This window comes from Sebastes fasciatus, chromosome 21, assembly GCF_043250625.1.
Source record: "Sebastes fasciatus isolate fSebFas1 chromosome 21, fSebFas1.pri, whole genome shotgun sequence".
Classification (NCBI taxonomy): Eukaryota; Metazoa; Chordata; class Actinopteri; order Perciformes; family Sebastidae; genus Sebastes; species Sebastes fasciatus.
The window spans coordinates 17,103,087-17,117,805 of NC_133815.1; the positions used below are offsets into that span (position 1 = coordinate 17,103,087).

The 14,719-nt window shown below is 37.6% G+C and overlaps 2 protein-coding genes across 2 annotated transcripts; both read left to right on the forward strand.

The window, feature by feature from the left end:
• The first annotated feature begins 741 nt into the window (after nucleotides 1-741).
• Nucleotides 742-7,405, forward strand: LOC141759484 (sialic acid-binding Ig-like lectin 7). Its single transcript, XM_074621595.1, has 8 exons — nucleotides 742-1,006; nucleotides 1,689-1,764; nucleotides 2,038-2,421; nucleotides 3,689-3,994; nucleotides 4,087-4,356; nucleotides 4,429-4,519; nucleotides 4,647-4,683; nucleotides 5,641-7,405. The coding sequence occupies exons 2-8, from the start codon at nucleotides 1,692-1,694 to the stop codon at nucleotides 5,671-5,673; spliced, it is 1,194 nt and encodes a 397-aa protein (XP_074477696.1). The 5' UTR covers nucleotides 742-1,006; nucleotides 1,689-1,691; the 3' UTR covers nucleotides 5,674-7,405.
• A 306-nt stretch (nucleotides 7,406-7,711) lies between these two features.
• Nucleotides 7,712-11,883, forward strand: LOC141759482 (sialic acid-binding Ig-like lectin 13). The gene is made up of 8 exons (XM_074621593.1): nucleotides 7,712-7,977; nucleotides 8,106-8,167; nucleotides 8,359-8,742; nucleotides 9,195-9,500; nucleotides 9,594-9,857; nucleotides 10,003-10,096; nucleotides 11,170-11,209; nucleotides 11,567-11,883. The coding sequence occupies exons 2-8, from the start codon at nucleotides 8,125-8,127 to the stop codon at nucleotides 11,792-11,794; spliced, it is 1,359 nt and encodes a 452-aa protein (XP_074477694.1). The 5' UTR covers nucleotides 7,712-7,977; nucleotides 8,106-8,124; the 3' UTR covers nucleotides 11,795-11,883.
• The last annotated feature ends 2,836 nt before the right edge of the window (nucleotides 11,884-14,719 follow it).

Below are 14,719 nucleotides of genomic sequence, written 5' to 3' on the forward strand. Positions count from 1 at the left end.
TTCATGCTTAAAACCACTGGCACGGCTGAAATGTTATTAAAGATGCTATTGATAACACTGATAACATTCAGCCACTAGATGTCACACCTTGTCAGAACCCTTGTTAGAACTGGGAACCAAAGGTCAGATATCTTCCACAGAGATAAACAAAACATTCATTTTGGACACGCCAACATTTTTTAAATGATTAATTCACAATCATTATTATTATTATTATTATTTTAGGAAAAGTGATACACTTATTTGGCACCTTTCTAAAAGCTCTGTGGATGTATTATTTAAAAAAAAAAAAAGGATTTGTCTACATAAAAATGTTATCAATAAAACCTTTAACCATATTACCCAGTCGCTACCAACTCAAAGATGATGTTGCAAGCTGATGACTTGAGGTTGAACTGTGAACAGGCAGTTTCACTGGAACTACTTAGTACGTGTTACATTATCAGGAAATAATGGACACCCTGCAGCCAATCAGAATCAAGTATTCACCAAGACCATGGTACTATAATCTAATACTATATGTATATTTATGTGTATTCCACATAAAGAAGACGTGGCATACAGGCTTGTAATGAGTCCTGTGATAAAAATATAATAAATATAATATAATAAATATATAAACGGGATACGAGAAGTAAGTATGAGAACTGCTTACTTTGCTGTACAGCTGCAGTAATTCTGGTCATAAGATAAGATTCAAATTCAAGTGTATAAAATACAAGTGTGTTAAATAAAAAGTACTATTTCTAGCACCAGTGCCTGATAGAATAACAATTAAGTAAGATACATTTAGTAAAATGAGTAAATAAGATAAGTAAAATAAAATAGGTAAAGTAAGCTAAAAAAAAAACAGAAAAGAAGCTTTCAGTTGTCCTTCCTGCAGAAGGGGAAGGATGATCTACTAGCTATATATAAGCTTATGCAGTCTCAAAACTTCCTTTTGTGTTACGTTGGAAGTTGGTTTGCTGACCTCATCGCTTCTCCTTTTTTGCTGTAGGCTCGTTTGGTAAGGCAACTTATTTTACTGCTTTTATTGATTTACTTCTTAGTGTCTTAAGCTGTATAGTTATATTATTTGTCTTGAAAAAAGACATGATATATTACATTTCCCAGGTTTTTTTGTAGGACATATTACCATAACTGAAATAAAGTCAAGGCTGTTAATATTGAGTAGAATTTACATATATCATAATTTAGCTCTGCAGATGTTAAAATGGTAAATGGTAAATGGACTTGGACTTATATAGCGCTTTTCTAGTCTTCCGACCACTCAAAGCGCTTTACACTACATGTCAGTATTCACCCATTCACACACACATTCATACACTGATGGCAGAGGCTACTAAGGTGCCAACTTTGCCCATCAGGATTTAATCTAAATACTCATTCACACACCGATGGCTATGCCTCCGGGAGCAATTTGGGGTTAAGTGTCTTGCTCAAGGACACATCGACATGTGACCCGGAGCAGCCGGGGATTGAACCACCGACCTTCCGATTGGTGGACAACCTGCTCTACCCTCTGAGCCACAGCTTAAACACTGCTTAAACTCTAGTTGTACAGGGTAAATGATGACATCTGTGAATTTGAAGTAAGTAACTTCATAAGAACACAAAGGCTTAGTAAAAAATTGCACAATTAAAATAACCGAGAGGAATTAAGTGCACTGCTGTGTTTGTAAATCCAGGTGATGAGTGTCATTGCAGTCCAGTCTGTGAAAATGGTGACAGCCATCGTGTTACTGAGCGTCTTCTTTCTCTCAGGTGAGCTGTTTCTTCTGTCACTTTTATTTGGAGACGTTGCTTGTCATTTACAGCATGAACTCAATTTAGAAGCAGAAAGAGCTTCTTTTTCCACCTGTTCATGTGCTGACTCCAAAATGAATATAGTTGTGAATGACAATTATTAACAAGAGAAAAAAAACAACCAAATGATGCTGCTTCTTAATTTTTTGTTTTGTTAAAGTTTGTGTATCATGAACTTTCCCTTCATGCAGATTTCTTTCATATTATGTTAAGTATGAGTCTGTTTCACAGGTGCTTTGGCTGTTTGTCAACAAAGAACACCCCTGTTCATTACCGCACCAAAGGAGATGGAAGCACTGAGTGGATCTTGTCTGCAAATCCCATGTAACTTTACAGTTAAACCAGAAGAGGCATTCGACAGCGCAAGAACAATCTTCGGAGTGTGGATTAAAAGTAGAACAGATTTTGGCAAGAAATCACAAAATGTGATTTTCAACAGTAGCAGGATGGATAATATCTATCCAGTGAGTCTTACTGGAGACCTGAGTCAGAATAACTGCACCACTTTATTTTCCAATTTAATCACAAATTACACAGACAGGTACTTCTTCAGAATTGAGAACGGACCATTCAGGTCAACAGCTTCTTGTGATCCTCTTCAAATAACAGTCAAAGGTAAGTGAGTTTTGATTATTACCTTCGCCTTGGCGGAGGTTATGTTTTCACCGGCGTTGGTTTATTTGTCTGTCTGTCTGTCTGTCTGTTAGTAGGATTACTCCAAAAGTGTGTGATAGATTTGAATGAAATTTTTAGGAGGGGTGGTTTGTAGCACAATGAACAATCCATTCGGTTTTGGTGGCGATCCGGATCATGATCCGGATTCAGGAATTTCTTTTAAGGATTCAGATCAGCCTAAGAATTAAGACCACAGGGTATAACACATGTGCAGTGTAACTGATGACACGCAGGGAGATACGTGTAAGGATGTGTGGCGAGACATCGAGGTGCGGGAGCTGCTGGCCGTCCGCGGTGAGAAAGAAAACAGCGGTAGATGACGGGATGAGAGACAACGTAGTTTAACGTTATACAGACATAACAAGGCTGCTGAATGAGAGACACGGAAACACACCGTGTTAATAATAAGCCGACCACCTCAAGCCAGCTGTGAGCTGTGATCTGTTTTTAAAGTCACGCACCTTGGCGGAGGTCTGCGCTCTCCGAGTGCCAATCTAAAAAATTTCCAAAATAACCTTTCAGCATATTGTATTCAAGTGTTCTGAGAGAAAACTAGACTTCTGCACCTCCTCATGGCTCTGTTTTCAGGATTTAAAAATCTGGCCCGTGAGTCGTGACGAGAGACTTTGGCAAATCACAGGTCATTTCAGAGAGAGAGCGTTCCTATTGGCCGTGCTCCAGCTGGTGGGCGGTGCTTGGTATTTCCTGAACTTATCTTATCATGGCTGCCGGGTCACAAACGTTCTCATTATACAGTTAAACAGTACACTACAAGATGTTTCTGAAAACATTTGAGGAGAGAAACAGGCATTACAGTTACAGAACATTGATTCATATTTGATCATCGCTGCCTAGTTTGACCGTTTGATCGGAGTTTGTGAGTGATTGACAGCTGCTCAGAGACAGCAAGGCTCCAGCTCGGCTCTGATTGGTTGTTTTCCTCCAGTCTTATTTAGTTAATTATAATTACTATTTCATGTTATAGAGAAATATTTAAGAGTTAGAGCTTTGTTTTCAGGGGCTTTAATGGCACACGTTTTGTTACTACAATAAAATAACCACGTTTGTGGAGATTGAAACAATTTATAATAATTTAAGTGTCAGCATCAGCCTTTAAATCAGCCTTCCTGTGTATTATTTACTTTTTTTAAGTGATTGTATTATTTACTGTTTTTTATTGTACAATCTGTTTGATTTGAACCTCCAGATTCTCCTCCGAGGCCCAGCATTGAGATCTCAGGTGATCTGAAGGAGAAAGAGTCTGTCACTATAACCTGCTCAGCTTTCACTCCCTGTCCACACTCCCCTCCTGAACTCACCTGGACTCTCCAACAAGACCCTCACAACAAAATAGAGGAAAACACAGATGGAACCTTCACAACTAAAATTCAGACGACCTTCACTCTGTCAGACGAATATGATGGATTCAACATCACCTGTTCAGCCAGATATCCTGTAAATGAAGGAAAAGACTTCAAGACAGCAGAGGAGAGAACGACGCTCAGTGTTTCACGTAAGACTTATTTCATATTGTTTTATGACGATGACAGCAGGTGGCAAAACAGCTGATCTTTTCCTCATCATTCCATGTGCCAAATCCTCCAGACTCTCCCAGGGACACCTCGGTGGTCATCAGTCCAACTGATCCAGTGTCAGTCGGCAGCGTGGTGAATCTGACTTGCTCCTGCAGAGGAAACCCTGTTGTCAACTTTGTCTGGTTCATGACCAGTGATGGCAGACTGGAAATGATCAAAGTTGATGCACAGGTTTACGGCTTTACGGTGACCAGCAGTGATCGAGGCAGATTGTATTATTGTGGATGCAGAAATGATCTGGACATTCAGCTGTCGACGGGACATCAGTTGGTATTTGAAGGTAACCGCAGGAATTATGGTTTGTTTTAAAGTTTCCCATTAAGTCGAGGGTGACCATGTTGTTGTGTTGCAGGTGATCAACAGTCTGGACTGATTGGCGTTCAAGTCATAGTGAAGATCCTGGGAATCATATTGCTCGTCAGTACGTTGGTCATCTTTGAGTGGTGAGAGAAACCTTTTTATGATATGATCAATTGCAGCTACACACTGATTGGTCTAATTTTAATTATGGTTTGGCTGTTATCATTACAACATAAAAAAAACTTCATTTATTCTTCTTTTTCCTTCCAGCTGGTTTAGATCAAGAAGCTCCACCAAACCAATGAAGGTAAGATACCAGATGAGGAGAGGTATTTCATTTTCAATCAACTTAAAGGTACAGTGTGTAGGATTTGGCGGCATCTAGTGGTGTGGTTGCAGATTACAACCAACGGAGTACCCCCTCCGCTCACTCCTCCTTTTCCAAGAATGCGGTAACGTGAGTGCAAAACCGTGGTAGCACTGTTCGCCTCGCTCAGAGGCCATCCTTACCATAATAACATTACTTTAGGAGCAATGGAAGTCAGACGGCGGCTGGCGGTACCACGGTTTTGCACTCTTGCAGAATTATGGTGGCTTTCAGGTAACGTAAAAAGCCAATGCAAAAGGCTCTCTCTAGAGCCAGTGTTGCCAGTGTCACTCTGTGAAGAGGACCCGCTCACTATGTAGATATGAAGGGCTCATTCTAAGCTAATGAAAACATGATTCTTAGTTTCAGGTGATTATACACAGATTATATTTCTGCTAATAGATCCCGCCAAATGTTTTACACTGTTCTTTTAACTGTCTGCAGGTCTCAGGAGGAGGAACAAATCCACCTTAAGATAGCTCCTAATTTAGCTCTTAAGAATCAATTAGCAAGGGTTTATTTGTTTTACCTTGTAGTTTGATGTACAACAATAACAACAGGAATAACCCATCAAAGGCGATAATGTTTAAAGACCTGGGTAGTGACAGCAGACCACAATGCAATGCAGCACATCTCACTTTTTTTGATAAATCAGAGCTGATTGCAGTAATTTAGGAATGTTCACTATTGATTTTGAAAGGAAGGCAGGTTGAGGGAATGGGAAGAACAAAAAAAGCATGCTTGACATGGTGAAGTTAGCAACTATAGCTGGTGAATAATAGGGGCATTTAGCAGCTAAAAGAACAGTGACTATTGGACGTAGATTCGCCAGGGAGCCAGAAACACGACTCCAAATGAATGCTAATGTTGCTCCGTATCTGCTGGATGTGTAAATAGGCAAATTCTGTGCTAACATGTTTGCCTTCATAAGGTGGTTCAATTTATTCATACATAAAAACACAGATCGCTGATTACACATATTGTATTGTCTATTCTGTTTTCATTAATCTTAAAGTGCCACTTACAATAAAGTGTAGATTTTCTCTAAATACTAAACAGTATTACTTTCTTTAAAGATGACTCCAGACTTGGGTGAATAATATATGTAATAATATATGTGTCTTTGTTAAAAAATTTGTATCTCATGTTGAACTGATTCATGGCACCTGTTTTTTTCTTTTGGTCTGAACGTGATAGTTTGGGTGGTTTGAAGTGGGGTTGTATGAGGTACTTATCCATAGTCAGTATTAGGGCTGTCAAAGTTAACGCAATAATAAGGCGTTAACACAAATTTGTTTTAACGCCACTAATTTCATTAACGCATTAACGCAATCGATCTTTCGGAGGTTGTAGCGGGCTTAAAGCTAGAGAGAAGATAGTGGCATCATATGAAACTTGCTTAACAAATCCATTTGGACCAACCATGTCATACTAGCCTGTCGGGAAGGAGGCTAAATAACGCTCCAAACTTGCGCTAAATTTTGGCGAGGAAAAACTGTCATTGCCATTTTCAAAGGGGTCCTTTGACCTCTGACCTCAAGATAAGTGAATGAAAATGGGTTCTATGGGTACCCACGAGTCTCCCCTTTACAGACATGCCCACTTTATGATAATCACATGCAGTTTGGGGCAAGTCATAGTCAAGTCAGCACACTGACACACTGACAGCTGTTGTTGTCTGTTGGGCTGCAGTCTGCCATGTTATGATTTGAGCATATTTGTTATGCTAAATGCAGTACCTGTGAGGGTTTCTGGACAATATTTGTCATTGTTTTGTGTTGTTAATTGATTTCCAATAATAAATATATACATACATTTTGCATAAAGCAAGCATATTTGACGTATGTTGATCAGAGTATTAAATACTTGACAAATCTCCCTTTAAGGTACATTTTGAACAGATAAAAAATGTGTGATTAATTTGCAATTAATCATGATTAATCATGGACAATCATATGATTAAGTAAATATTTTAATCGATTGACAGTCAGTCAGTAGCCTATATTACCTACAGTAGATGACGGTTGGCGTGCCCCCAGCTTGGAGAAACAGACAGGAATACCGACACCGGAGCAAAGCAATACAGTGCTGTGGACGGGGACAGCAGAACAATGTATTTCAGCCACCTAAAAGAAAGGCTTATCTAAAAAAATCAATATCCAATTAAATGTACGCTATTTTTCTTATTCTATATTTAGAATACTTTTATCGCTTTATCTTGCCGTCAGACAGCCCTTTCGTTCTCTTTTTCGAAAGGCAACTTGACAGAAAGGGAAACTTATTTATACTCTCTCCAAAGCCAGCAGGCTCCGATGACAAAAACAGTATAGAAACATTTCACTTTCAGTTCACTTTTTCGCTGTCGGAAAATATTCTAAATATAGCGTACACTTGAACGGATATCTGTTTTTTAAAGTGAGCCTTACTTTTAGGTTGCTAAAATATTTAGGAGGCTGGGAGCATGCCGTCCGTCATTTACTGTAAGTACTACACCTACTATGGATAAGTACCTCATAAAACCCTATTTCAAAACACCCAAACTAAGAAATCAAAAAGATGCTTTGACCATATAAATATTTTTCATTGCTTTGCTGGTGTTTCCACTGGATGCATGTAAAGTGTGTAACATGAAATAAAGATGAAGCTTTTCATGCAGCAGAAAGTGTTCAGGAGATTTTTTTATCACATATTCTATCATTATACACACAGGCTCATGATAGCTATGTAACTGTGTAGATGACTGCTAATATAATGTGACCTTTACAGTGCAGAAGTCAGCAACATTAGAATTACATAAAGTTCAAATATGCCATTATTATTGTGAGTTATGTAAAATATGTATGAAGGCTTGCATCGAGTCGTGTCATTTGAAACCTTAAAGATTCTAAGATGTCGTAATATCTGACTTCCTTACTCACAGGACTAGTGAGGACAAATGTGCAAAACACTGCAGTATTTAGTGTTTTAGTCATGGGGGTCATGTGATATCTAAAAGCTTTGCCACCAAACAAAGTGACCTGCTTTTCTTAAATAGCTCTTAGGTGATTAGTTGCAGTTATGCAAAAAAAATAACCTTTTCATTTCACTCTAAAATCGTAACACTTTTTTTTCTAGCTGTGGGCTCGTTTGATAAGGAACCCTTTTACTGAACTCAGTGTTTCGTTGCATTTTTATTTTCAACTGATTTCGAAACACTGTGTATAAAAAACAGTGAACTCTGGCTGTACAAGGCAAGTTTCCGGTGTGGATTTGAAGTAGGGAAGTTGCTTTAAAAGACAGCGAATGCTTCAATAAGTGTATTCGAGGATATGGTTAATTCAACTGAGAAGTAACAGTGTTATTGTGCTTCCAAATCCAGGGAGCAAGTTTCTGTCGGTGAATATGTTGACCAACAACATGTTACTGAGCGTCCTCTTTGTTTCAGGTGAGCTGTTACTTGAATAATTTACAATCTTCATTTAGAAATCAGACCACAGTTTTCGTTCACATCCTGAGTGAAAATTGAAATGTTTTGTATAGAACTTGCTAACAAGACAGGGAAAATTATGTTCATCATGAATTTTTTGTTCCTGCAGATTTTTCCACATTTTGTTAATCATGGAACTGATTTTACAGGTGCTTTGGCTTCTTGTCCTCATACACCATCCCTATTCATTACTGCCCCAAAGAAGATAGAAGCACTGAGTGGATCTTGTCTGCAAATCCCATGTAACTTTAGTGTTAAATCAGAAGAGGAGTTCGACGGCACAAGAACAACCTTCGGAGTGTGGATTAAAAATGACTCCAAATTCCGCGACAATCTAAACAATGTGATTTTCAACAGTAGCGGGGCAGTTTCCACCTATCCAATGAGTCTTACTGGAAACCTGAATCAGAAAAACTGCACCACTTTATTTTCCAGATTACTCACAAGTTACACAGACACGTATTTCTTCAGAATTGAGAACAGACCATTCATGGCAACAGCTCCTTGTGATCCTCTTCAAATAACAGTTAAAGGTAAGAGAGTTTTCATTATATGAGTAGGTTTATAATGTTCCTGTTGCAGCTTTGGCTTAAAACAGCATGACCTTTACCTTTATTATGAAACTAAATCAAACGTAAATGTCCTAATAATTGAAAATTGCTGGGATGTTTCCTTATTTCATGTTAAAATATATACATATTATATTTTGTACATTAAAAACATGCATTTTCATGTAAACGGGTTTGAAAAGGGGAGGTCTTCGTGTGGTGACCTGTGTCATCATGTGGTGATCTTCACATTTATCATCAGCGGAAGACAGAATCTACATACATTTATGAACATCCACATGTTTTAATCAACGTGTTTTAATGTTCCGTGATGATTTTTTTCTACAAGGAATGAATTTTCTTAAAGGGTCAAATTTGCAGACGTTGATCACTGGTAGAAACAGATACTGTGTAAAATGTGTGATTTGAAACCCCAGATTCTCCTCCGAGGCCCAGCATTGAGATCTCAGGTGATCTGAAGGAGAAGGAGTCGGTCACTATAACCTGCTCAGCTTTCACTCCCTGTCCACACTCCCCTCCTAAACTCACCTGGACTCTCCAACAAGACCCTCACAACAAAATAGAGGAAAACACAGATCGAACCTTCACAACTAAAATCCAGAAGACCTTCACTCTGTCAGACGAACATGATGGATTCATCATCACCTGTTCAGCCAGATATCCTGTAAATGAAGGAAAAGACGTCAAGACAGCAGAGGAGAGAACGACGTTCAGTGTTTCATGTAAGATAACCAGTTACTAGATCCTGTCAGCACATGATGAATCATGGGATGTCAGCTGATTTTAATGAATAAAATAAATCACATTTTCCCCAGATGCTCCCAAGGACACCTCAGTGTCCATCAGTCCATCAGGTTTGGTGTCAGCAGGTAGCCTGGTGAACCTGACCTGCTCCAGCAGAGCCAATCCTCCTGTCAGCTTCACCTGGTTCAAGACCAGCAAAGACAGACCCGTCAGTTTAGTTGAAGGACACTTTTACAGTGTCAAGGTGACCAATGTCACTGATGACGTTTATTACTGTGTGGCCACAAATGATCTCGGTAAACAAACATCATTGGAGATCCACGTCACTAACGAAGGTAAACACAGAAGTGCGCTGCATCCAGTTGTGTAATAGGAGCAGTTATTCCTGGATAACACCACATCTGCAAACATAATTGACGCAGCATTTTTGCATTGCAATTTTTGCCATCATTTTTATTAACTTGACTTTTGTTTCTGTAGGAGCAAAGCACCTTAATCGCTCCTCACCATGGGGGGCAGTTGTTGGAGCGATCATTGGGGTCATTTTACTGATCTGTGCGGTTGTTGCCATTTGGTAAGTATCTCAAATCATGTTCATATCCAGATTTATTCACCAAAATTGATTGTATTTCTTTACATATTTTCTTGTCATTTTTAATATTTGATTAGCTTGTTGATCATACTGGTGATTTTTCAGTATGTATCACTGTTACACTATCACACCATTTTGACTGAATGTCTGTTTACATTCATACATTCATATCTTTCTTTCTTTTTTACTGAAAATTCAAAGCCAAAAGTGTGTTTGTGGAGTTCCTCATTCTATATTTGGGCCATTACTTTGGTGTCTACATGCTGCTTCAAGGTCACAATAACCACATACAGAACACGGATATTCGTTTTTATGCAGATGACATTATTCCTTTTTCTTCAGTCTCTCAATATCGCAAAACTGGACTCGCTAATTGGGTATATAAGTTATGTAAATGATTGGATGTCAGAAAACATCTTGAAACCTTATGTTGACAAATCAGTGTAAGAAACCTTAGATCACTGTCTTTAAATATAAAATCGCGCTGCGGGAACCAGGCATTCTCTGTGATGGTGATTTGAATCTAACAAAGCACACCAGTGCAGTCACACAATCCTATTTCACTTACATAAAATATCTATGATTTAATATCCTTACAATTCAAGAACCGTTATGCGTTTGTCACATCTCGTTTTGACTACTGTGACGCAGTGCATACCTGTCTGAACTAGAACTGTCTAGATGTTGCAGCCAGACACTAGATCAGGAATGAGCGAATAATTAAAACATATTTAGTGTGTCTGACTCAAAACTCAAGAGTTTTAGAATTTAAATGTTTTTATTCACTTTAAAAGAATCAAATGTGTGTTATACAAGCAGGAAAATTGTTGTGTTCTCAACCAATGGGTGGAAAACTTTCAGCTTTAAAATCCTCTAAGCTGAAAAAGGACTTGCTCTTATGTAGTTATTGGTATTGTATTTTTCTGTATTTTATTGATGATTTTTAAATTGTATTTAAAGCACTTTGTAACTTATGTATTGAAACTTGTTAAATATGCAAAGGCGATTATGATTATACAGAAAAATGATGCTGACAGTCCTCTTATGTCTTCCAGGTGGTTAAAGTTCAAACATACAACTTCACAACAGACACAGGTACGTAAATATACTTTAGAGAATTATGTGTTATGAGTACGTTTCTAACTAGTCATACTGTCTGCACTCATCAGATCTAGGCTAGAGAGTTACCGGACTGAACAGGTTCCTCATTAGTGACTAAATGTGGACACGCATAGGAAATATGATGAAACATCCTGTTAGCAACCCACTTTAATAATTCACTTTTGTATCTACATATACATAAGATTATTCAGATATTTTTCTTTTTGCACAGCAACAAGTTTTGTGTCCAATAAAAGCTAATTATTCTGTTGATTATCACTTTATTATAGCAGTGGAAGTGGAGACAAAATTAGGTGAAGTACATGATCTTTTTTGGTCTGTTTTTCACAGAGCCAAACAGCTGAGGAGGCAGCCAGAGAAACAGAAACAGGAGACATTCATTATGGAGAGATCGACTTCTCCAAGCGGAGACCTGCACCGTCCTCAACCTCACAGCAGGACGGTGGACAGCAGCAGGATACGTTGTATGCGCAGGTCAAAGTGTCCCAGACAGCAAACGGCTTAAGACAGACCGCCAACGGCCCAGAGGATCTCTACACTCAAGTGAAGAGGAAATGAATATATGAACATGTATTTTAATAAGCAAATATTCTGTTATTATTATTATTACACATTACAAGTGTTTTCTTAACAACCTTCTTCAAGTTCTTTGTTTAAAGTGTGACATTTTGTAATGTTTTTTATCAGTAAGTGTGGTGTTTATAGATCTCAAAATTCCTTTTCACCACACATGCTGATTTGTTCACATAACACGCATCATATTTATTTATCATACATGGATTTGTGTTGACTTGTCTATTAGCACCTGTAGATTTCTCCTAAATTCACCAAAAGTTAGCATTAGATAATGCCTCATTTGCAAATTTAAACATATATACATTTCAGAAAACGTATAATTCGGGCTGTCAAAGTTAATACGATAACTAATTTCTTTAACTCATTAACGCAACTTGCGATTTTTAGATTGTGGAAGGCTCAGTTTTAAAGCTAGAGTGAAGATACTGGTATCATATGAAACTAGAAAACATAAGGAATCCATTGGTCATACTAGGTTGTCGCGAATAAGGTTAATTAACGCTCAAAACGTACACAAATTTCTGTCACTCAAATCTGTGTTCACATTTCAGACTTTTCTCTAACTTGTGCTTTATTGTGAAATATTGGAGTTTTTTTGCCTTTTTTTGCTTCAAACAATTATTGAAATGAAACCATGTGAGAAGTTTAGAGGGGTAATATGTTTTTGGTGGCAACATGACAGGGAGCCCAGAACAAACACTGCTCTTTTTATAAGGGATCATAAGGCCCAAAATTCTCTCTCTACAAAATTGCCCCACATTGTTGAGCACACCAAAGAGCAAACCTGAATCCTATTTCTAGTGTTCAAGCTCTGATTTCTAAGGGATCTAATTGGTTACAGGTGTTTTCACAGGTGCATTCTGGGACGAGGTGATTGATAATTGAGTTGGTATTTCAATGGCAGACAGTAACAGTTGGCAAACAACACACAGGCTTTTAGTTTTGAATGAATGTAGATAACCGTGTGTAGTTATGGGCAAAAAGTGTATTTTAGAATTTCAAAATAAGTGTAAAGCAGACAATATAGGTTACACGAGTCAGTGGTTTCAATAATTCTATCATTTTTCGTGTCTTGGCAGTTGCAAAGAAATCTGTAACACACTGAATTTGCACCCTGCAAAATATCACACTGTGGTACGAGCAAGCTAAAATAAGTCTCATTATTATGACTGTAATGTGTTTGAAGTGGTGTCATAATGAAAGCCAAACCAATTATTTGATAAGGGTGCACTTCCTTTTTCTTCATGGGGAACTGTTGCGGTGGCAGGATGTGATTAGCAACACAGGAAATCCCGCCCAAAAAATGACACGCCATGTCACTTTAGTTTCCTACTGTGTACTATGATCAGTCAAGTCTGTTTGCTCAGTTGATAAAAGGTCACCTACGTCCTTGCACCAATATGGATTCAGCAACGTTTGAATCACAATCAGATGACAGTTGATGGGATTGTTGGAGTTTTTCAGTTTTAAACTCTTAATTAATTATATCTTAATATGTTGATTGTTGCTTATTTTTTTATAAATATATCACATAATGATATGGAGAAATACTTACAGCTTTCGGGGGCGTTTATATTTGGTTATTAAAGAGTTGCAACCAAGATATGTACTAAATGGGACATTTTACTGTCAAAAATAAACACTATAGCAAGTATGACAATAAAATTAATGAATATCAATCCCATTTATTGTTGAATAAAATAAACTCAGTCAAACACAAATATATATATATATATTTAAAAATCAGATCTATGCTAAACGGCACTGAACTATAATAAATATTAGCCTATACAAGAAGTGTTGTGTGGTGCATGTATTAATTTATCCTCATATGAGAGACAGTTCAGCTATCAGCAGGCGGATTTCAGCACTGTGTGCTGCATGTTGGATTCCTCTTCTTTGCATTTTCATTTTCCTGTGTTTGCATCTTTATTTTGTTAATATCTGTGCTCATAATAAATGGCACAGAAGCACATAATAGGGTTCTTGCTGAAAGACACCGTGACCGGACTCATGGGTGAAGTTCGACATGACATGTTGTATAATGTGACACAACGTTCAACCACAAGGCTGCACTGTTGGTCACATTTAGACAGCTTTTTAGATATCTTGCCTGAAATGTTTGATCAGATGACTTGACAGTTATTGATTTAACCATATGTGTGGTGCCCCATGTCTGAGTCTTTATCTAGTTATTCTCCTATTTAATTCACCATAATCCAGTCTGTGTGATGTCTGTTAATGATGATTTGATTTTTTTCTTAGAGCAAATCTTTATTATATATAATCAGTAATGTTTGTATTTTTTCAACCCATTTGCTGTATTGCTTTTGAACGTGAGATTAAAGAATCAACGAAGAAGAAGCAGAAGCCTGAAATGAACAATTTGGGCACCAGGTGATGTGGGAGGAAGCTGCAACAACGGGAGGCTGTGTTAAATAATTAGTCGGGATGAACAATACACAGCACATAACCAAACCTGATGTAAAAATACAAACAAACAAACAAACAAACTTAAGAGTATTTTAATGAGTGTTTGAGGGCTGTGTTCTACTTTTTGTAGAATGTTTCTCTTTTGGCTCATTTGATGTGTTCAACTGTGAATTGTATTTTAAACTTTTCTTGATATAAAATCCTTATTTCTGCCTGGAGAGCAAGTGGAACTGATGTTTTTCGTTTTTTTTTTTTTTTTCCTGCAGTGTGTTTGTTTATTGTTTGCGTTACATGAAGTTATTAATAATGTTTCATGTGTTCAAATCAATTCATTATGGCTTTTTGTGCTTTAAAATACATATGCATACACAGGATATGAGCAGTAAAGTTGATAACTTCCTGTATTGTTCTAATATTAACTGTAAGTCACTCAGGGTAGATATTTAGAGGATAACAAAACCAGCTGTTACCATG

Coding starts and splice junctions, on each gene's coding strand:
- LOC141759484 (XM_074621595.1), top strand. CDS start 1,692: ATGAGTGTCATTGCAGTCCAGTCTGTGAAAATGGTGACAGCCATCGTG. Junction 2,422..3,688: donor TCTTCAAATAACAGTCAAAG/GTAAGTGAGTTT, acceptor TTGAACCTCCAG/ATTCTCCTCCGAGGCCCAGC. Junction 4,684..5,640: donor GCTCCACCAAACCAATGAAG/GTAAGATACCAG, acceptor ATGTGTAAATAG/GCAAATTCTGTGCTAACATG.
- LOC141759482 (XM_074621593.1), top strand. CDS start 8,125: ATGTTGACCAACAACATGTTACTGAGCGTCCTCTTTGTTTCAG. Junction 9,858..10,002: donor GATCCACGTCACTAACGAAG/GTAAACACAGAA, acceptor TTGTTTCTGTAG/GAGCAAAGCACCTTAATCGC. Junction 11,210..11,566: donor CAACTTCACAACAGACACAG/GTACGTAAATAT, acceptor TGTTTTTCACAG/AGCCAAACAGCTGAGGAGGC.